This window comes from Toxotes jaculatrix, chromosome 11 (assembly GCF_017976425.1).
Source record: "Toxotes jaculatrix isolate fToxJac2 chromosome 11, fToxJac2.pri, whole genome shotgun sequence".
Classification (NCBI taxonomy): Eukaryota; Metazoa; Chordata; class Actinopteri; family Toxotidae; genus Toxotes; species Toxotes jaculatrix.
In genome coordinates, this window is record NC_054404.1 from 17,023,195 (window position 1) to 17,045,888 (window position 22,694).

The 22,694-nt window shown below is 42.0% G+C and overlaps 1 protein-coding gene across 1 annotated transcript; it reads right to left on the reverse strand.

Moving 5' to 3' along the window:
- Positions 1-7,191: 7,191 nt before the first annotated feature.
- LOC121189923 lies at positions 7,192-19,931 on the reverse strand. The gene is made up of 16 exons (XM_041050403.1): positions 19,070-19,931; positions 18,462-18,512; positions 16,390-16,490; positions 15,970-16,099; positions 15,817-15,866; positions 14,492-14,597; positions 13,911-14,069; positions 13,689-13,806; positions 13,520-13,581; positions 13,079-13,204; positions 12,874-12,968; positions 12,615-12,776; positions 12,293-12,489; positions 11,802-11,925; positions 8,497-8,690; positions 7,192-7,541 (listed from the first exon to the last, which is right to left on the reverse strand). Exons 1-16 carry the CDS (start codon positions 19,929-19,931, stop codon positions 7,298-7,300), a joined length of 2,781 nt encoding a protein of 926 aa, XP_040906337.1. The 3' UTR covers positions 7,192-7,297.
- Between the last annotated feature and the right edge of the window lie 2,763 nt (positions 19,932-22,694).

Here is a 22,694-nt window from a genome sequence, read left to right on the forward strand (position 1 = left end):
TGGTATCAATCTCCTCATCTAACTCTGGCCAAGAAAGCAAATACTTTCCCACAATGTTGAACTATTCTTTTGCTCTAAAATCAAATCCTAACCCCCCAAATGATTAAAATTTGACTCTGAAGTTCTGAGACACAAATTGGGAATTGGAAGTGCATTTATTCTTTTTGGATTTGCATCTTTTCATTTGCCAAATTCTTCAATACATCACAGCATATTAACTCTGTGTTCCCGCTTCATTGTTCCACTCCACACAGGCATCTTTGAAATAAATGTCAGTGAAATTAGCAGAGACTTACCATAGTATATGTAACCCATCTGAGTAAATTATTGAGATGCAGAACTGTGAAGATGCAGTTATTCACACTACATGCTTCCAAGAAACGCCCTAATCCAGTGATTTCAATCAGTTGCTTTTACTTTAATGTCACTCCAACATCTTTATTTTCATTTTCGCAACATCACCTCAGAAAAAAAAAAAATCAATCTGTGTGCATAGCTGGATGTTCTTATTTAAAATTCAGGTATGCTAATGTAAACGTGTGGTTCTATATCATATATTACATAAGCACAACAGGGTTCCTCAACCCTGCCAGCAAATGTATAGTCACACCTGATGATGAACAGAATGACCTGATTTCCCGTATCTCCAGAGACATCTGTGCAGATGAAGGAGCACGGTGCATCAGGCCTCCATTTCCCTTCTTCTACAACCTGTCATGGAATCAATCCTGCCTTTAGATGTGCCCTCCATAGGGAACGAATCAGAGAAGGTGCAGTGGTTTAACCTTCTCTGTCTTTCTCTCCCTTTCTATTCCTATCTGTGAACTCATCTATTCATCCTTATATTTTGTCATCCTTTCTCTTCTTCCTCCTTGGAGATTAGCTCTCTTTCCTCCCTCTCATGCTGACTTTCTTTCCGTCTCTCGCTCTCTCTTTTTATCTCTCCTTGTCTTCTCCTCCCCCTCTCCCTTTCTCTCTCTCTCGCTCTCTCTCGTTCTCTCTCCCCTGCCTTGGTAGCGCAGCAGCTCTCGGAGCTGAGGGACTATGATTAGGACAGAAGAGAACTGGCTGTAAGACAGAGACAAACTCAGAACTGGGTCATCATTGTTTCTGTGTGAGGGCCCGCTCTGCAGATGAAAAGCTTGAAGACAAGAGGAGCAAACGACGCTCAATACAGCACCGGCAGCCTTAGACATTTCTGGGCTACAGAAATACTCATGCAAAGGAGGAATCGGAACAGCAACACAGAATTTATGTAATAAGAGCTGAATAAAACATGCTGCTGGCCCGCTTTTCTATATCTGAACCCTTCAAGGTAGTAATCACTCGTTGGTTGGCTATAGCTGCATGACAGAGATGCAGCACAATCGCAAGGAAGTGCAGTGGTCGTAAAGCACAAGACAGGGAAAACCTTAGTTGTCACAGGGTAATAGTATTTTGACACTGATCATCATTTTTCTCCTGCTCTCTCACGCTCTATCTCTCTTTCTTGTCCTCTCTGCAGTCATCTCTCTCTCTCTCTGTCTTCCACCCTTTCAGCAGACAGTCTGACAGGGTCTGTCCCACTGGCCAACCATTCAGCACTCATCATGCGCATCATTTCCTCTCATCATTCCCCCCGGTGTGCTTCTTCCATCTCCTCTGGCCTGTTCACTCACCATCAACCACTCTCCATAAACCCTTTTATTCGTGTCTGTGAGTGTGTGTTTGTGCCTCGGTGTGGAGTAGATAGAACCAGATGTAGTGCATACAGTACACAGGTATACATGCTGTTACATGTAAAATGCTTCAGCATGTTGTTTGTCTGTGGGTGTGTGTTTGTGTGTCAGCGTGACTATATGTAATATTATCTCCCAAAAAGGATGTAACACTGTGTGTACTGTGGGTGTGTGAGTGTGTGTGCTAGTTTAAAATAAGCAGAACAGGGTAATAAAATCTACACTGTCACATTTTCATGTACATGTAAAAGCAGCAAATGATGGTTTTAGTTATTGTTTCATACATCGTGTGTTGAAAGCAACAAGTGTCTCACCATAGATTTCTACTGTGACAACTTAACATCTGCCTCTGTTAGCAGCTAATTTGCTAATTTGAGTGCTGCTGAATATGTTCTCAAAACAGGGGGCAAACAGCATTTACTGTACTCGTAGCTGCTCCATTAGCTGGCAATGTCTCTTGAATAAATTAGTCGAGCAAGAGGGCGAAGAGCCTTGTAACGCTGCACGTGACAAATTCATTCTTTCTCGTTTCCCGTAAACATGGGATCCAATGGAATATCCTCCATTCACATGTTGTTCCTGTGTTACGGTTGGCTCGCACGCCAAACAAAATAACGGGCACAACACCAGTGTTGTAGTTTACTGAATGAGCGTTTAGTGAAACAGATGATTAAATGAATGAAGAGCACATACCAAGCACCACAGAGGTGCTGCTGCAGCGGGATGGAGAGAGAAAGAGAGAGAAAGCTGAACAAAAGACCTGCCTATAAAGACTTAGCACACAAGCCAGCACAGGTGTGTGTCAGTCAGCTGGTCAAGCTGGAGCTGGAAACAGCAAACACCAAAACAAATCGAACCTTGTTTTTTTTTTTTTTTTTTAATTTATTTCTTCAACATGACACGTTTTATGTCTGCTGCTTGTGTCAAACCCTTATTGCAAATCAGAATCAGTGCTGCTTGCCTTGGCCTACTTTCCAAACCATCGAGGAGCAAATAATCAGCCCGAGCTGAGGATTTGCCTGGCAGTCTCTCAAACGTCGATGCTTGTGAAACATCCTTCTCTGCAAGTGTTGGGTTTCACTGAGATACTTTCAAGAGTGTTTAGTGTAGCTGACGAGAAGGATACTGAGACTTATACTGCCATCTAGAGTGTGATCGTGGGTGGTTCATGGAAAAAGGGTGTTTGGTTAGAAGAGATTTCTAATAATGTTTATATCACCAAATGATTTGTATGTCATACAACAAACAAAATAGCTGAACCGTATATATATGCTCATCTTTGTCACAACTTACACATGCATCATTTCACTGTGCTCATTTATTTATCTGAAATATCCTGCTTTCAGGGTCTGCTCCAGCAGACAATGTGGTTTTTGACTTTTCTCTTCTGTGTACTTTTTCCTCCTCTGCTTTTGCTTCTCAGCCTCCTTGCTCGACGAGCCTACTCCACTCAGCACAGAAGTAATGCCAGAACAGTTCCTGGTGCCAGAAATTGCCCAGAGGTTTATAAATGAACTACTTGTTGTTCAGAGTGTGGGAAGGTTTTTCTTTTTATTACACAAGTAAACCCAACACCCGCTACCAAAAAAAAAAGAAGGAAAGCCAAGGATCATCAGAGGCTTAAAACCCTTTTGATGTATTATCCACCTCATTTTTTCATTTGATTTCTTCCTCTTGTTATGAATTTTTCTTCCTTTGTAGTCTGCGCTATGCCTCTGCCACGCAATTCAAAATATCCCTGCCACTATTTGCTGATTGTGTTCCACAATGGTTTTTCTAATCACCATTTTCATCTTGCTTTAATTAAATCCTTTATTGGAGTGAGACACGGGCCATTATGCTCTCTATATTTTAGAGGAAATGGATTTAGAAAATGACTAATACCTTATGCTGACCTTTCTCAATCGCTGCCTGCTGGCAAGGCTATGCAGAGCAATTTCACCAACATATTTATCTCATCCAGAGCACACCTTAGACTTAATCCTAATAGCCTTTTCATTAGCCTTTTAATTGAGCAGCATTGAGATTGTTAAAATGTCTCTCAGCAGCTTTTGAAAAGTAGCCCCATGTCACATCCAGGCTATACACATTCATTTCTGGTAGTTAAACCCACATTAACCTCCAAGTGTAGTCATCAATCATGCATGTTCTCCCCATTTTATTCTTAATCTGACTGTGCGACATAGTAAATAATATTTATTACATTAACAACAGGATTTTAACACTCTCATTCTAAAATGCTGAATGTAATTTAGAGCAACTCCTGTAAAACACACGTCACATACAATAAATACTAGCTGAGGGTTTGTTAGATTTTTTTTTTTTAACACATGCTACATTGTTGATTTGAAAATTGTGTCACTTTATGATTTGAGGTTAGAAACACAGATTTATTCTCATGTTTCAAAAGAGTAATCAGATAGATCTGATTGCTCTGAACTGTACCTGATGAATGGTCAATTTTAAAACCAAATTTAAAGGCAAAAATTATAGTTTCTTGGGTTTTTTTTTTCTTCCAATTCAGCACCTGGACGAGAAAGATGTGTGTGTTTTGCACACTAATGAGATAAATCCACCACAGGATTATATCAGTGATTGTAGTTCGAAGCATGTGATTTTTCCAGCCTTGGGTATTCACCCAGGCATGGGAGATAATTGCTATACATTGCCTGCCCTGTATGAATAATAGGATCTAATCAGAATCCCTTCATAATCAACCCCAAGAGACATTCTCGTCTGTGCACACATATTCAAAACAATGCTGTGAAGCTTTTTTTCCACACTGCCAGTAGATGGCAGTACTTCCTCAGCTTGCCTGACCTGGCGGTGACTGCAGCGAGTATATACCAGGGACAAAGGTCAAATAACACAGCAGTGTTGACCAGGAGAGGGTCAACACATAAATATCTCCGGGGACTTTCTCAAGTGCCTAGTGCCGCTACTTAGTGTGAGATTTGCCAGAGGAAAAGGCAGAAGTCCCATTTCCACCTCAGCAAAATGAAATCAGAAGCCCCTGGGATTTGACTCTGGCCTTCCTGGCCCTCGCTGCTGCTGAGTGATTACTGAAATATAAGAGGCAGGAAGGTGTGTGGCTGTATTAGCTACATAATGCTGTATAGCACAAAGCTACGTGAAAATCAAAATGTGAGGCGATTTACATATATTAATAACTATTATCTGCTAATTAACATCTCAATATCTACCTCATTAACTGTCATTTAGAGTCTCATGGAGCAGACAGACAGTCACAAACACACAAACGGATTATGATCAAAGCAGGACGACGCAATGGTTTCTGCATTAAGCAACAATCCTTTACACTGTACAGTGTAATATAAGGCTAAATGCCAATCTTGTTTGTTTAACGTTTAGTGGACAGGAATTCCTTTGGTTCGCTTCAGACCTGCATGCATTTTATTGGCTTGTGTGGGATTTGGGCAGGAAACCAGAGCTAATGCCCCCTCTCCCACTTCAAACGGATGCCAGGCACCCTTAAATGTCATGGGGTGGTTAGAGAGTCGAAGGAGGTGGGAGGGAGGGGGATTGAGGAGTGAGAAGCAGGGGCTCACAGGGCAAAAGAGAGAAATCCAGCCACACCGGGCTGGCCTCAGAGCTTATCAGTGTGTGCTGGATGTAGCTTTGCTGAGGCTGTTAAGGCAAACCAGATGCAGTGTAGGTTGCTCTGTGCCACTACGTGTCAGGTACAGCCTGGGTCAACCTGAGGCGCCTTGGAAGTATAGGAGGAGGCCACTGTACAGTTCAAACTCACTGCAGATGTTCTGTACTAGCATACAGTAGGTCGCTGGGTCCTGTGGTTCATCCTCTTGACTTGACGGCGTCTTGAAAAAACGTTGTGTAGGTTTCATGGTGTCACTTCAATTACTCACCCCGATGGATTTCTTCTGCTTTTTAGATTGACAACTCGCAGTGGTTTTATAGCTGGAGTATCAAAGCCTGTTGGTGTGTGTTCTGGGGTGTGTTGGTCACTGGGAATCCCACGGTGTCTTTCTTCTCTCGCCAGCAGCAGTGTTTATAGGATTTTGTCTCATTTTCTCCAGTGTTAATTTATTTCCATAAAGGCAGCCATGACACATTCTCTCCTCTGCCTTCTGTCTCTGTGTGACTTGACTTTACTGAGCTTTGAAATTCTCTCCCCGTCTCCTCTGTGCTGAATGGAAGAATAGACCGGGTTGACCTCAGTCCCTTGCTGCATGGTAATTTTGACAATGAGCAGGATCATCATTGTAAATTTCTCACTGTCTCTTTCTCTCCGTGTCTCCTCTCTCTCATTTCCCTCTGCCTCTCTCTGAAGCCGTGCATGTGTACACCCTGCCAATGCATTATTTTGTGGCTTCTGATAACTTTTCACTATATTGTTAATCTTCCTGAGATATGTCATTATGGTTCATCTATGTCAGAGGGTAAATGAACATGTTGTGGCATGGTTGACTTCATTTTCCCATGTCTGTGAGTAAGTCTCTCAAATCTCCAGCTTGCCAGTATCATACTCCTCCCTCCCTGTGGGTCTGTTTGGCAACCAGAAAATACCATCTCTCTCATCATCTGGATTAAATGAAGTTCATTTGCCTTTGATTGCAAAACCATTAACACACAAATGTATTGGTGACTGACCTGGGACCTTTCTCATCAACCAACAAGTGAAACCGGTCTCATCACTTCTCCTCTCAGGCTCTTTGGACCTCAGAGGTCTGGGTCAGGGTTTGGTAGCATTTGTGCTATTTTTCTGTCAGACTTGCATGATCCACTGCCACTTAACGAGGGAGAACAAGGCTGAGAAATGAGGCATTTCCGGGCCCAAGGGTTTATTCCTACAGCACAGTGGATTACATTACAACATGCAAAGGGGAGACGTGACTCATTTTTTAAGAAAATTTCTTCTCTGAACACTGCTTCAGACCATCTTAGGCTCTAATCTGCAAAAAAAAAAGAAAGCCTGCAGACAGGATACAAAGCCTGCAGACGTGTCTTTACACTACGTCACATATTTTCTGACTCTATCCAGTTCTATCTGTACTTTAAAAAGGTGAAGCATACAGAGTCCTCATCAGGCTTGCATTGTTGTTGGGTAACTCTGCTGGATGCTAAAAAAGAACTGCTTATCACATATCCAGTGGAGCAAAGCTTTATCTGCCTCGCCGTTTCTTCTTTTTCCTTTTCATTTTTCCCTCATGCCATGAATATGATCTAAAACGAGGAGAGATCCCAGCAGAGAGAAGAAATGAATGCAGTCTTTGTTTGTGTTCTTTCTATTTTTTCCCAAGAACGTGTTTCTCATAGGGATTGTTCTGCACATACATTGAAAAAATATTGATTATGCATTAATATCTACCAAGAACACAGTGATTTACATATCTAAAAACACAAAAAGCACATTTTACTATTTGACATTCATAACTTTGGCAACAATCTATGGAGAACATTTTATTAACACAATAAACATGTTCACATATGGAGGTAAATAACAAAATATGATATGGCCTTTCACATTAAAGATCATTCTACAGACAAACAAACATTTTGCTCCATCCTCATTGCCAGTATTTCTCTCCATCGTGTCATCAGATGGCCATCACTTTCCGTCGTGGAGGGGTTTCCATGGTGACCGCATCCCTTTTTGGGCAGATCGTTTGCATGGGGTCAGGGCTGACCGTGTGCTGCAGGGGTGGCGGGTGCTGCTGGGCGGTGAGGGTTGGCGGGGGCTGGCGAAGGACGACAATTTGAGCACTGGGTTCCTGCATCAGGAGGTCAGTCAGCTCTTCCTGTGTAGAGTTGACCACTGGTACACCGTTCACCTCCACCAGTCTACGAGGCCACACACCCAGACAAACACATATGCAAAAACACACCCGCATGTCAAAGAGACAATGTAGAAACAATGAGTGTTAAATTTTCACCAGTAAAGTCCAACATTCCCAGTTATATATTTAGAAAAAGAAAATTTATTAGTCTTCTGAGTTTTTTGTTGATAACATTAAGACTGTATTGTACTTGTACTGAAAAGCCAATGGGGAAATTCTCTCTCAACTCCTTCAAAATATCAAATGTTTATTTGGCAACGTTCACATTGCAGCTAAAGGCAGGACCTCTGTAATGCTTATTTAACAAGTAACAAATAATATCAAAGAATTCACAAATCACAGAGCATGAAATATTAAAAACATCACCTTTACACAAAGCTCATTAAAAATTCCCTTCATTACTTTTTATTTATAGCCACCCAGATAAAAGGAAAACAGCAAACCTTTGTATTTTTTTCATTAGCTGTGTAAAGAACATTGGCACAGATGCGATAAGTGAACACACACAGAGAGGCCTAAAAAACTGTTTTCAGCTTCTGTGGTTCTGTCTCTGCACTGCAGACTTTTCCTTCTCTGGCTGGACTGTCTCATAGAGGGATGTCAGCTGCACTGTGTGTGGTGTGTGTGTGAGAATCCATGAGTTTGAGAGTGCTTGGTATCTAAGTGCTTGTCTGTAATTCTGTAATTGCTTAATTATATGAAGTTCTTTTATCTGTTCCTATTCACTCTCTTCTGCATCCAAGTATTACACTGTTTGCTTGTTTTGGAGCCAATATCTAATTTCCATAGCTACAAAGCAGAGAAAAACAGAGCGATGAAAGAAAGGGGTGGGATGAGTGAGACACTGAATACTGCTCTCACTAACTAAGTGGCCTCTGTGAACACTTAACAACGTTTTGATCATTAAACCTGGATAAATTACTTGGATTGAAATTCTTACATATGCGTTTGTGCGTTACCTGTCATCTATACAGAGGTGAGTGTTGTCCACCTCGACCACCACTAGTCCGCTGCCTTCTTTGTAGTGACATGTAAAGCCATAATGGCCATCAGGGCCCTGGTTCTCTTGTACAACCAGCAGCATGGCAGGAGACCGCGGTGACACCAGCTGGCTCAGGCTGCCGATGGCAAGACTCTTTTTCCGAGCTTTGTCCTGAATGCAGAGACAGCAGAAACACATGCACACACATTCACAGAGTGCTTAAGTGCAAATGTTCCAGATCTTAAGACTTATCCCATATGCAATAGATTAATGTAAGATTAATGTAATTTTATGAAAAGTCTCTGTGTGGCACAAGAAGTAGTATTTTTACAGGCCATTTCATGCTTTCATTTTGTTTAAATGAAATCAGATTCTCTCAGCCTATATAGTAAAATTTTACCTGCAGTAACCTATTTGCAGTAAGTAAAGTAAAGTTGAAGGAATAGTTTGACATGTTTGGAAATACAACTTTTCGTTTTCTTGCTCAGAAACAGGAGGATCAGCTTGTCTGGCTCTGTCCAAAGGTTAAAAAAATCCACTAGCAACTCTAAAGCTCATGCTCACAAATTAGCGTATTTTCAAAAATTGTCAAACCGTCCCTTTAACTTAATGGACAGATAGTTAATGAGATTCAAAAGTAGTGCAAAGTTCAACACCTTGTGTTGTTGTTTTGTTTTTTGTTTTTTTATCCCAACTCTATTGAGTCAAATTGTCTTTAAAACTTTCAATGTTGTGTTTCAGTATCTCTTAAACATGAGGCAGACTTAGTTATCATTTCCTTGACATGACATTGTAACTATATTTCTTGTAATGAAGCCTTAAAGATTACAGATGCCACTGGTCCCCAAGAGATAAGACTGAGGCTGCGTCAAAGCCAGGACACCACCAAGATGTAATGATTAGCTTTGGAGGAGATCACACCACAAGTAACTTGCAGGGATCAGAAAATAACTTGTGAGTCTGACCACTGAATTCCAATGCTCCCTTATCCAGCCTCTTGGCATACTCCCCCCTCTCCCTGAATGGCGTGTGAATGCCTTGCAGCAATAGATGCCGCCTTGCCAGGGTCAGGGGTCAAAGCTAAGGCTTCTCTCTGCTCAGACAAGTGGGCCAGACAGGATATATCTACGGAAACGCAGCTGAAGCCCCTTGAGAAATCCATTCTAATGCACATCATTTTCCATTTTAGTTTGCCTCAATGTTGGACACACGCCAAGAGCCAAAGGAATTTTCTCTTCATATTCTTCTTGTTTATCCACAAGATCTGATCATATCCTAACCTACCTGGGCCAGACACAGGGCACATATCCTAGGCAATTAAACCGCCGCTACTGAAGATCACAAAGGTGACGCAGGAAAGTAATCATCACTCAAGAGGGTAAATGTGAATATAAGTTCACTAAAAGAGAGTTTGGGTACTTCGCCCACTTTGCAAAGGATAATCTTCCTCCATCATAGGAAGCTAAAACATGATCTGTGTAAGGATTTTGTTTCACCCAGTGTGAGAAATGATTCTCTGACAGGCCTTACAACATAGATGCTAAGTTGGAGAGACTGCTTTTCATTTGCAGTGATTGGTGTTGTAGTTGTTCTAAACTCAGTGCTGTCATTCTGACTGCGGATGTCTTGGCTGCTCTTACAGCAGAGATCTTGAACACAATGAACCTTGGGGTAGAAAATAGAGGAGAGAGTAATGGGAGACAATTTGACCACACCGATCAACCGCAACTCGTATCTTGGCTGTTTCTATAAAAAAAAAAAAAAGTGGAGACACCCTATCATTCACTTAAACTCAGGGGCATGCCATGGCAAAGAGGTGGCAGACTTTTCTCAAACCTCAATCCATCCTCAAAGAAAATGTGAGACTAAAGAGTGGGTGAAACAGTAATTCTACCAATTTCCCCTCTTTAATAGTCTGTCTGAAGTTTTTGAGTTGTCCAAGCTAAACTGCTTATTTAAAATCATTTCCGCCATTTGTTGTTCTTCCCCTCCTCCCTTCACTCCGTCCCTCTGTTTCTCTTTCTCCTTCCCTCTCGGCTGCTTTATTGATGCTCTCCAGTTGCAATAGATCCTGGAGATTAGACTGCCGATGATGAAATATTTCCTTATTGTCTGTAATGCGGGGCAGCCTACAAGACCAAACACAGGGCGGTCTGCTCCTTATTAGAGCAGCAGCTCCATCAGTTCCCAGGCTGCTCCTCAGCTCTGACCTGTGTGTTAACTCTGATTAGGTCATATGATAAACATTAGCGCTGCTGCTTTTCCCACAAACTCAGCACCTAAAAAAGCGTGGCCCTGGGGCGGCAACGTGACACGGGGCACCTTTCAAAGCCGAAGCCGCGTGTGTCCTTTCATGGCACCTCGTTAGGGCTTCTCCAACGGGATAAAAGAGCCACATTAAAAAAGAAGTGGGCTCCTCCGGGGATAGACGCAGATAGTTTTACACACTCTGGCCCATTTCTCCATTGCACTCTCCCAGTGGCTTTTGTCACACGCATTCCATTGTTGGTGTGGTCACAGGCTCTCGGATGTCAGCACTAAACATCATTTTCTCAGAAAAAGTGCATGTTCATCCAAAGGACTTCACTCAGTCTTGTATACCCATGCTCACAACGGGGACTAACTGCACAGCTTAACAAATCAGGGTCGACTGAAAGGCGCATTGTGTTGTCAATCAGGAGAACAGTGAAGAGAAGATCAAAGATGATTGACATAACAGTGTTAAGTAATAGCCCGACCCAACAGGAAGCTGTTACCACCTTTCATAGTGTGTGTTATTTGTACTGTTGGACAGTTAAACAACAAAAAAAAAAAATACACAAACTTCACATGCTCGTTAGATGAATTTTCCTCTAAGTCTGTGATTATTACAATGTGGCATTCATTAAAATGCCGGTTATACTGTTTATATTACACAACTTGTTCTGATATGGTAAAAGACAGAGGCAAAACAACATTTGCTGTGGCATTATGGTCCAAAAATACCAAACTTGACTAACTTTCTTCAGCAGAAGTAGGATTTTAGTATCTCATACCGCACATGCTTGTCTCAGTAACTAGCATTGTTTTGGTGCAAATCTCACTTTCTCATTGTGTATTTTTAGCAATCAAAACATTCTGACTCAGGCCATACAGCTTTCCCACATTTTGGTGTAACTGTTTCACATGCTGTTGATTAAACTCCTGTGACTGAGCTCCAGACCTTTAACTTGTTAGCTCAGTTCTGCAGTAGCTCAAACCATCTGTGGAAGATGTTAATCGTTTGAATTTGATCGATGGTACCTTGCTTTCCTGCAGAGCGTTCTGCAGGTGAGCCACCTGTCGGTTGAGATGCACCATGGAAATTTCCTCCTTAAACACCTGGCAGTTCAGCGTCATCTTTTCCAAGAGACGAACCTCCAGCTGTCTGAATAGCAAAAGGCCACATTTCAGAAAAGGTCAAAGACACACAACATGGTTTATGAAATTTGTATTTACACATGAAAGTGTTCAACTGCTAGCTATGTAGCCATATCCATGTATTCTCTTAGACATTAACTTTTTCTGCTCCTGATTACTTTTTAGGTTCACAGTACCTTCACACATCATATGTGAATGGGCGTCAAACACACAGGCTACATAAACAACCAGACAGCAGACAGTTACATTTATATTCAGATCAGTGGACATTTCTGGAGTCTGTAATCGAACTGCCTTTTATGTCTTTGGAAGGGGGAGGAAAAGTTTTATGTGTTGTTGAACAAGCTACTAATTAACAGAGACAGTCCACTTACTTCTTCTTGTGAGCAGTCGAGTTGTTAATGTTGTCTCTGAGGGTCTGCAGGCTCTGCCTCTTGTCGTTCAGTCGGCTTTTGACCAACTCCAGCCTCTGCTTCAGCTCGGCAGAGCCAAGCCTGTTCACGTTCACATCTCCGTCCATGTTCTTTAACTCCGAGCAAAATGCTACCAGGCCGTGGTGGAGTTCCTGGATCTTTGGGGTGAAAGACTTAGTCATAATACTTAGCATTAAATGAATAGGGTGTTTTTAAATGTATTGTAGTGCAAATTTCAGTCTATTGCATACAGCTATACATGCAATTCAACAGAGGTAGTCACCTGAAAGATGGCGTTTTGTAGTGAGTCCACCTGTTGGTTTAGCTCCCTAATCCTCTCTTCTTTAGCTGCCTGGTTCCCCTGGACATTTTTCTTGACGTCACCATTTTCATTGGAGCTGTCGGCTTCTGGACTGTTTTCAGAGGCAATAGTTGTTGGTTTTTCCTATGATGGAAAAGCAAACAGGGCGATTCTGTGTGATGTGGCTTGATGACTATCATACAGCATAATTGTCTATAATTGATATGTCTAAGAAGTGTACCGTTTTACACAAGTGCAGCTCCAGCTGTCTGTTGTCTGATGTTGATGTCAGTAGACTCCCAATCTGCTGATCTGGTGAGAGATCTTCTGAAGAACCTTGTAATCAAAGCATATGTGTGGTATATATTGATACATATATACATTTATAGTATTTCTTTTTGTGTGATAAAGACTATATGATGTGTTGTAAATCATGTACTGTGCACCTTGCTTTTCTTTAAGTGTGAACAGACTTTTATCTTCTGTCACTCCCAGCATCTTGATACACGAATCCATGATTTTTCCCACCGTTGTTTCCTTCGGGGTTCGAAGGTGAACTATCCTCTCTGAGGCTGCAATACAGGATGACAGTCAGAAGTAATGTAGAGGCCTCACATACAGTTAGCATCCATTACAAATATAAAGTTGCAGCTGTCAGGCTTGATGGTGCATGGTCTAACCATATGTACAGTAAGTGAATATTTTTAATACAATCTAAAGCTGTGTGCTCAGACAGATTTCTGCACATACAGTATGCACATAGTCCATTGCACTTCATTTAATGTTCGCATCCAGCATATGGTGTAAATTCACATATATTTCTCCATGTTTTTTCAGTTTGTCATATATTGCATATATTAAAACTTTCAACCAACTTAGTTACTCACCATTAATAGTGATTTCTATCAGCTGAGAATTCCTCTGTACCATGTAGTTCTGGCTGTTGTTCCTATTATAGAAAAAGCCAAAAGGTTAAAATATGTAGCTGATTTTGTTATTTGTTTGAGACATTCGGTAGATTAGCATTAAATGAATAAGTGTATAAGGGGGCTGCACCTGAGTTTTAGGGAACGTCGACTCATGCTCAGGCAGCTCACATGCGGCGCAGACTTAGACTTGCTCATTGATACCAATGTTTCAGTGAACGTCTCAACGTTATTGGGCCCTATGGACTCTATTACCGAAAAAAGAAACACGAGTAAACATCTCTTTAACAGTATTCATTTGTGCAATATCCAGAAAATGTTTATTTGTCGTGTTGTAAAGATGAAAGTGTACCAAGCAGAGAGTCGAGTCTCTGGGTGATGGTGCTGGGAGGGTGCAGCTCATTATAAATAGCCGACAGCAGCTGCTCTCTTTCTTCTGGTGTGGTGATATGGAGGATGTCCAAAGTGTTCACATCTACTGAAGCTATGTCTGTGCCACACAGTTTTGCCTCTGAAAGAAAAACATTTTGTCATGCACCTACAGGACTCACCACAAGAAATCTGAGAGATGTACTGTAGCCAGAAAACCATAATTCATAACAAACATTTGAAAAAGCCAATACCAAACCTTAGTGTGTGCTTATGTCAGAATTACTAAGATAGTTCATAAGATAATGACAATAATCTATATTTGTCACAGTAGAACTGGACTATGTTGAAATGTCTGCATGTAACAATGTTTTGAAGTGAAAAAGGAAGCTGACACTTATATCTAACAGTTTAACCTAAAGCACAGACTGTAAATAAAATGGACAGTAAGACAAATATTTATCGTTGTTCAAAGAAGGTGGATCAAGATAAATCAGATAATCAGTGTCGATGTTCATTATGCAGCCACAGGGCTGGTAGAGGAGACAGAAGAATGTGTTTCACCTCTGATGAAAGGGAGACATTTCTGCAGTCCAATATTGGTAAACCACTGGCAGACTTCAGCTGTGTTCAGTTCCCTGAGAGATTTGGCCACTTGCCTGTTCACGTCCTGGGGAGAGGGAGAGGTTACATACCTGCTGCTCATACCGCATTGGATTGACATGGAGCAACGGTCTTTCTAAACACCACACTACACTAAAACATGTTTTACGCCCTCTATTATTTTATCATAACGCTCTTCACACGGGCAACATACTCTTTTAACCATTGCTATGAGAGGATACAGTTACATAGTTACATACAGTGTGTGTGTGTGTGTGTGTATATATAGTATTAAGTAAGTATATAAGTACATAAATATATGTATATATTTTTAATTTTCTCAGGAATTGCACAAAGAGCAGGGACATAATGCACAAAGATGATTCAGACTCAAACTGGTGCACACAAAAACCTATTTAGTGGGTGGCATTGAGACATCAAGACAAAACATGGTTAAACTCCAAGGAAATTCATCATTTTCTGTGTCACTGATTCATTCAAAGAAAGTATGACTGTGTGGGATATCCATGTTTCGGCATATCACAGCAAATAAACGCATTTGTGTGTTTAACCGTAAACAAATGCTTAAAAAAAGACAAAGAAATGTTTACTTTAGCGGGGAGCTTAAACACAGGTTTCTATGTAATTGTTGCCTTAGTCACAGACTCTCTGTTTATGGTGTCCATGGGAAGAAAAGTATTGTTCCCTGGTTCCAGCAGAGGCTTTACAAGGTGACTGTGGAGTGATTGGATAAATTGGGGTGAAAGGTTTTCCTTGTCTTAGTGATTTCACTGTTATAACGTAAAGAGACTTTAAACAAAAAACCCTATTGGATTGTAATTCACCAAAAGCACATAAATAATCCATAGTTTAAGTCATTTCGTCCAATTTGGAGTCCCAGCGTGGGGCGCTAGAGTGAGGTGTGGCTGCTGAAGATACATGTTGTGTAAATGACTCATATGTAATTGATGGGGTACTAGAGGAAAATAAGACAGCTGATAATGCACGGAGATAATAAGTGCAGGACGTGAGCAATTTGCCTTTAATTTTTTTTTTCTTTTTTCCGTTTTGTGTTTCAGCTAACACATGGATCGCTAAGGATACGAGCAATCTTGCTTGGCAAATCCTGGACACAAAGACTAAAATCCTGAGACTATTTGCAGAGTCATTGCTTTGACAGATCAAGGGAGCTGGGAAATATAAACAGAGCATATTCTGTAATTGCACCAGCTCTGGGCTGTGCACTGATGCCACCCTGAAGGCCCTGCTTTAATGATTTACAGTACCTTCTCAGGGAAGTTTCCATTCTGATCCTTAGACTGAGGCATATATGATGCTGCATGGAAGCGGCATAAAGAAAAACAGAATTGTAAGGCAGTCTTTGAAACAAATATCAATCATAATTGTCATTGTCTAGAATGTAATAATACCAGACTCACCAACAGTTATGCGCCGTTGTTGTGGTGACCCCTCCTCTTCCTGGTGTTGGTCCGCGGCATGGGTTAGAGCGTGGAAGGTGGTGCTCCTGGTTGGTGTGTCCCCAAGACTACAGGAGCGAGTTATCGGTCTCTGTCACGTAACACAAGTTTCAGCTAACATTACACCAGAGTCCAACCCAGTCTAATCAGTTTACAGTCGGTCTGTATTTTTAACTTCATGAGTGGAAATACACAGTCACAGTCTAAATCAGATAAGGCACATTTCTTTCAGGAATGTGCAGTGACTCTGTAGATACCTTTAAATACATTAAAGGTGCATGTGTGGGCCTTGTTGGCCGTAGATAGAGCATGTGATATACAGTATGAAGAGATCATGAGAAAACCTTTTGGGCAAAAACTTTCACTGCATGGTCTTAATACCCTTTGGTGAGAAAATGTGTCCATGTTGGCAGCGTGAGGAAGCCGGCGAAGTTCAGCCTTCAGCATGTCGGAGCAGCTCACATCTCTGTTGCTCAGGTCATCTGTGCAGCAATAGAGAAAATAAGTCAACAAATGCGCAAGAATACATCTAAGATAGATGTGTTTTAGTTAGTATGTTAAAATAAACCTTTTAGTGAAGACTTGGTTTTCAGCCTTTTAAGCCACTCTGTTCTTATGGTTTTAGGCCTGTCTCTCCCTTTTTCTGGCGTTCAGGTCACCAGGTCTATTTGCAGTGCATTAGCTGGTGCTGATACTGGACACAGCCAGATGGGGTTGCTTGGCAACCTGTCAGACAAACTAACGTTCGTCTGGTTGATGACATACTTCTCTGACAATCCATGTTCTTTCCCACAGAAAGCACATATTCTTACATTTTCCAAATGTCACTTGGTCAGCGAGCAGATATCTTTTTTTTTTTTTTTCCTGCTATCATAACAAGCAAGACGAATGAGGCTGAGAATATGGCATCCAAAGCTAAGCCCTGGCTTTCTCAGGCAATACAGCTCTGTGATGTGATCGTGATAGATGTTGGAATGTTTTCAGTTCTGAGTTATAACTGCTTTAACTTTTATACTTTCACAGATTGAAGCACCAGGACCCCCTCCCCTTACCATTAAAAAAAACAGTAGTCTTTTCAAATAGTTTACAAACAAAAAAATTCAGGCTAATTTCTTAAACACATGTTTTTCATTTCAGGGGCCTGTTTCTGAAAGGCTGGTTTGACATGGATGGGAGTTTAGATGGAGTCAGAATCAGATAAGACAGTGTAATTGGTTTATGTGTGTCAGCAGTGGAATCTTGTCTGGGTCCTGGAGAGACAGTGGAGCACAAGGAGCGGGTGTGTGTGTGTGGGGTGGGGGTCGGGGGGCAGCGAGCTGGCACTCTCTTCATCACCTGGCTGGCCTGTGAGTCACTCTGTGGAGGATCATGAAATCTGGCCCACAGCTAGCAAATTCAGAACACTCTCCATGCAAAACACAACTGTCTTTACAAGAACAGCCAAGTGAGAAAAGTGATGAGTCTTGGCTAAACATGAAGACAGGTAAGAGTACCCTCCTCTAGCTGACCTCAGACATAACAGTGTGTCTTAGAAATTCAGAGAAAATGACTTCCAGTCGCTCTGTGACTTCTTTTTGCCATGCATGGGAGAAGGGACACAAGATGGAGAGCTGTCTGAGAACGGTAATGGAGGGTAGCAGTACACCCACCCTACCACAGCCATGTTCAGACTTCACACAGCCACGGTCTTCCAGGAAAAGCCCAATCAAAACAAAGAAGGACAGGAAATTTAGGGCAGGCTCAGGGACACAGTCTGATGTTGCCTTAAAGGGTGAAATCACCAGTAACGGAGAGATGGACCGTTCACAGTCTCAGCTGTGCTCAGTCAGGACAAGTCAAAGCATGAGTGAGCTCTCCCACCTTTGACTGTTTAGCACAGACAACACATTACATCCTTACACGCACACACGGAGGTAGACGGAACAACCTTGGTTTGGTGCGTGACAAAGTCTGACAACTGTTCACATACAGACACACACAGGGTTAATGACAAAGCAGAGCTTTAGAGTCAGAACTTTTCAGCACATTTATGTAATGGATAGGCAAACGCGATGCTTATCGTTTCCAGTATTATTGTCCTCCTCTGGTTTGAAAAGAAAGTAAGCTCTTTGAGAGGCGACTGAGGGAGGAGAGCATGCTGAGTCACAGATACCCAAAACCTGGGAACCGCCTGCCCAGCCACGCACTGGGAATACACACAATGGCTAAAAAGGGATTCCAACAAAGGGGAACTTCTGCAACTCCCAAAGGAGACGTTCGAGGTACTGTAGCCATGTCACATAATGACTGCAATTTCATCTGAATGGGGACTGAGATCAAAACGAAGAGGCTCAACAGCTGGATGAAACCAACCATCATCTGTTGCCATTTACCTCTCACCTAGAGTTTGCCTAAATGGAAACAGAAAGGTTTAAATTCCAATAATTTGTGATTTTTACCTCAAGAAAACTCACCCAAGTTGTGCTCTGTAAACGACAAAAGATTTATGCCAGTGCTGAAGCTCCCTGTGCAGAGAAAGAAACCAAGACAACCACTGTGACAAAACATTCCTTTTAAATAAAGAATCTTAAAGAGACACTCCAATGTTTTGGTAAATAGCTTGTTGTCTTTTCTTGCAGTGAAATGAGAAGAACAATGTCAAATTTATCAGCAGACATTTTTACTTGTCCTAAAGGAAAAGCACAAGTGTTGTTAGTGACGTTAATGATGGCATAACGATGTTGTATTTAAGTTTCCCAATAAGCTGTGACAGTGAGCCAGCACACATTATGCCACAACCGTGAAACTGAAGCAGCTTAATGGAATTCAGGGATCACTGATTTCATTATTCATTCACATCCTTTTATTACTGTGACATGTCAAAATGTCTTCTGTGACAGGGCCTGACTGTCCTTGGCTAAACATCAAAGAGCTGCTTCACTATTGAACACTCAGAAGCTAATTTGGCATCAGTCTTATCTATCTCCTCGCAAACAAATGCATTTCCTAGAATATCAGAGTCTTGCATTAAGTGTAAATTTCAGTGAAACAGGGCTGGAGATGTTATCACTGTTACACTCACTTCTCTGAGGGTTCTCAGGGAGAGGAGCCACCTGGTAGGCGCTACGCAAGAACCTGGGCTTTGTTTCCTCTTTATCCTCCTCTTTGTTTTCCACAACCTCTCTTTCTTCTCCAAATTGATCACTTAGGCCTTTTTCAGGCTCAGCTGCACCATCAGCACCAAGCCCATTCTCAGCCAGTGCAGGCCCCTCCTTCGACTCCTTTGCCTCCACGCTCTCCGTCTCCTCCTCGTAACTCTCCTGATCGCCAGCAGCAAAGCTTCCATCGCTGCCAGACGTATGTGCCACACTTTCCTCTGAGTTAATGTCGAAGAACTGATCGTCGTCAACGACATCAGAGGGCGTGGGTGGGATCAGATTAATGACAGGTGGTGTCAGGAGACTTCCAGAAGCCAGCGTGCTATCAGTGCCGCTCTCATACAGCAGTGGGTCTTCCTCCTCCTCTTCATCATCTTCTCTGCTGGTAGAAGCGATGGCCGGTTCGGCCTGAGGTCGTATAGGCAGAGAAGACAGAGGCTTCAGTCGCCTCTTTTTCAGAGCCCTTGGGCAGGCAGAGACAGAACTGGCTGAGCGGGCCATGCTGTTTCTCGGGGTCAAGGGGTCCTCGTCAAGCAGGCTGAAGCCGGTATTAACTATCCCCAGATCCTCCACTGTAATCTGGATAGCCTCCTTCTCACCTGATCCCCGCTGATCCAAGCGTGGATGCTGAGGGCCCCCATTAATCTTCATTTCCTGCTCCTGCAGAGGATCCTTCTCCTCACCTCGCAAACACGAGCAGCAGAACAGCCTGCCTGAGAGACGCTGAGCGCTCTTTCTCCATGGGTGTCTATGAGGCCGCTGTTTCTCTGCATTTGCACTTGCCATAGTGGCGACTGTCCTAACATACACTGACTATACAGCTAAACACGCCATTCTTCACTTCACGATCAGATAAACCTCTGCAGACTGAGGAGAAGATAAACAACCATCCCCTCCTCTGGGATATAAAAACTGCCCTGTGATAGAAGCCACAGCATCTGCACACAACACTAACACTCATCGGCAGCATGCGTTGCTTAGGAGAGGAGTAAAAAAAAAAAAAAAGGACCAATTCATGCTCGCTGGGTCAGGTGAACACTTGAAATGAATGCTGGGCTTAATCAGCATGCTTTGATATGTTAAGCAGCATCATTGTACATACAGTTCTGGTTTCAAAGGGCTGTAATAAGACAGCAATATCCTGCCAAAATAAAATCGTGGCATGAACAATATGTAATATAATAATAAGAAAAGTAAATTGATAATAATAGAATTAGCTGTGCATCTGTATAATTATAGTGTGTGTGTGTGTGTGTGTGTGTGTGTGTGTGTGTGTGTGCGTGTGCGTGTGTGTGTTTTAGTGCACATTGCAGGGCATTTGATTACATTATTATAAATCAGTGTTCAGTTTCTCTGCAGGTCATCTGTCGGGGACTTGCAGCATTTTTTGGAAACAGGTGAGAATATGTGCTGGCGGATGCTTGGCTCATACAGCCCCTATGGCATCAGATGACATTTCCTTCATTCCGCAGGCCCAGTCCTGTTCTCTGCTACATGATAAGTCACCCAGCATCAGCTTAAAACCATTTTGCCACACCACCCACATTGAGGGTTTGCATGAAAAGATGATATCCATGTTTTTTTCTCACGCCCAAAAGTGACAGTGATGAGAATGATTAGTCCTCCAGCGGTATCCACCTCTCACCTTGCGTTCTCTCTTTGGAGCGAAAAGGAAGCTGCTGCTATTCTTTAACTCTGCCACTACTTGCCTCAGTTTCTTCCAAGTCTACCCCCCTGGTTTTCGCCTTTTAAAAAAAATGTAGCTACTGTGTTTACAATTAAGTTTTCAAAAGGCAAGACATTTACCTGACTGTGTGTGAAATCCAGATTTCATACACTGCCTTTCCCGAGAGTTTTAATGTTATTCTGCATATCTTTCTTCTGTTGTAAAAATAAGTGCCAATGTTATGTTGCGCACACTCATATGGAAAATTCAGCTCTATGTTTAAATTAAAATCCACCACAAAGGTTGCCTTAATTGGGGTTTTAACAACACTGACTATTTTTTTCCCAAATAAAAAGAGCTGACCTCAGACACAATAACTATCTCAAATTAGGCTAAACAATTTGTTGACGTGCAGTGGCATAATTTCTGCACGCTGGCAGCAGATATAAGCAGATCATTCTGTTTTTGTTTTTTTTGTTTTTTTTAGCTACTCTGAGCTCTTCAGGTAGTAAAGTTCCAGAAAGACTTTGTTGCTAGGCACAAATTACTGCACCTCGAGGTGATTTCAGTGGGAGGTAAGCTGACTATTGACAGACTTTGTGCAGAGCTGAAGACTCTTTGTAGTAGAGTGAAAAGTGCTTTTATACCCCTGTCACTCAGAGATCCACATGTTGGTTTCCACTGGGAGAAAATGTGATATGAAGTGAACAATACGGCCTCAAAAATTAGTAGCAGATGAGAAACTATTTGGGTTCGGTTTACCTCTGATTTGAGTATGAAGTTAAAAGACCAGGATGCAACAGAAGTGAGGAGAACATGCATTAGAAAAAAAAAAGGAAATCTGCCCTCCACTTAAAAACAGCTGCAAACCATTTTTGAAATTCAACATTCAAGTGAAAAAAAGATATGTAATGTATGTAAATTGAATGATTGTTCATTGTTAAACCATTGTGCGGCGGAGTATAACTCTCCATTTGGAAGTAGGGGTCTGTGACATAATCCTGGTCAATACTGCGTGCCCAACAAAGGGGGGCAGTAGCGAGCGGATGCACAACACTGACAGGACATAAAACAGAACCCACCACTTCTTAGAACAACCTCCTCTGGTATTCACAAGTCTGGATAAAGTTAAACCACACAAGTGCTTTTCATTCGCAGCCTAGTGATGCCGGCTTTCATGATATCTTGATCTGGTATTTGCAAGAATATCAAGTTTTGTCATAATCCTTTTTACATGTTGTTTGAATATACATAAGCAGTAGGGGAACAAAAAGATATATGTAGGATTAATGTTCCGTCTCCTTTTTACGGGTTATGTTTGAAATTAGCTGAAAATCTGTGACCTTCCTGGCAGATTTATGAAAAATGAGTTCCTTATGATAAATGTTGAGAGACAGCGTAAGTGACAGAGCAGACAAAGATGAATGCCTCACAGCTGCCATAGCCAGGGGCCATTTGTGGGAGAGATGACTGAGACTGACATTGAAACCCACTAGTCTCCACTCTCTGAGTGACCATGTCAATTTTAAACTCTATTCCAATTATTTCTTTAACTCAGCCTCGTCGGTTAGTGTGAGTTTCTACGTGCATTTGTGAAGTTACATCACCGGACTTCATTGCACTTAGTGAGTTATTCTACATGTCCAGACATAGGTCTGTGAGTATCTGAGCATGCTCTGAGTGTGTTTTTGCTGGTCTCACAACCAGAGAGTGGTAGATTCTGGACAGCCCCCAGACGGCTGTGCAGCCAACATCAACACCAGCCCTCAGCTCTGGGAGGGCTCCTTTCTAAAACACCCTCACCTCTTGCTCAGTTGCAGCACTATGAAACATGTTGAACATTTCCTGTGACAGTCATGTTTCCATAGGCTTCAAGAATCTGG

Coding starts and splice junctions, on each gene's coding strand:
- LOC121189923 (XM_041050403.1), bottom strand. CDS start 19,931: ATGGCAAGTGCAAATGCAGAGAAACAGCGGCCTCATAGACACCCATGG. Junction 13,807..13,910: donor GAGACTCGACTCTCTGCTTG/GTACACTTTCAT, acceptor TTTCGGTAATAG/AGTCCATAGGGCCCAATAAC. Junction 12,777..12,873: donor AGCTGCACTTGTGTAAAACG/GTACACTTCTTA, acceptor TTTCCATCATAG/GAAAAACCAACAACTATTGC.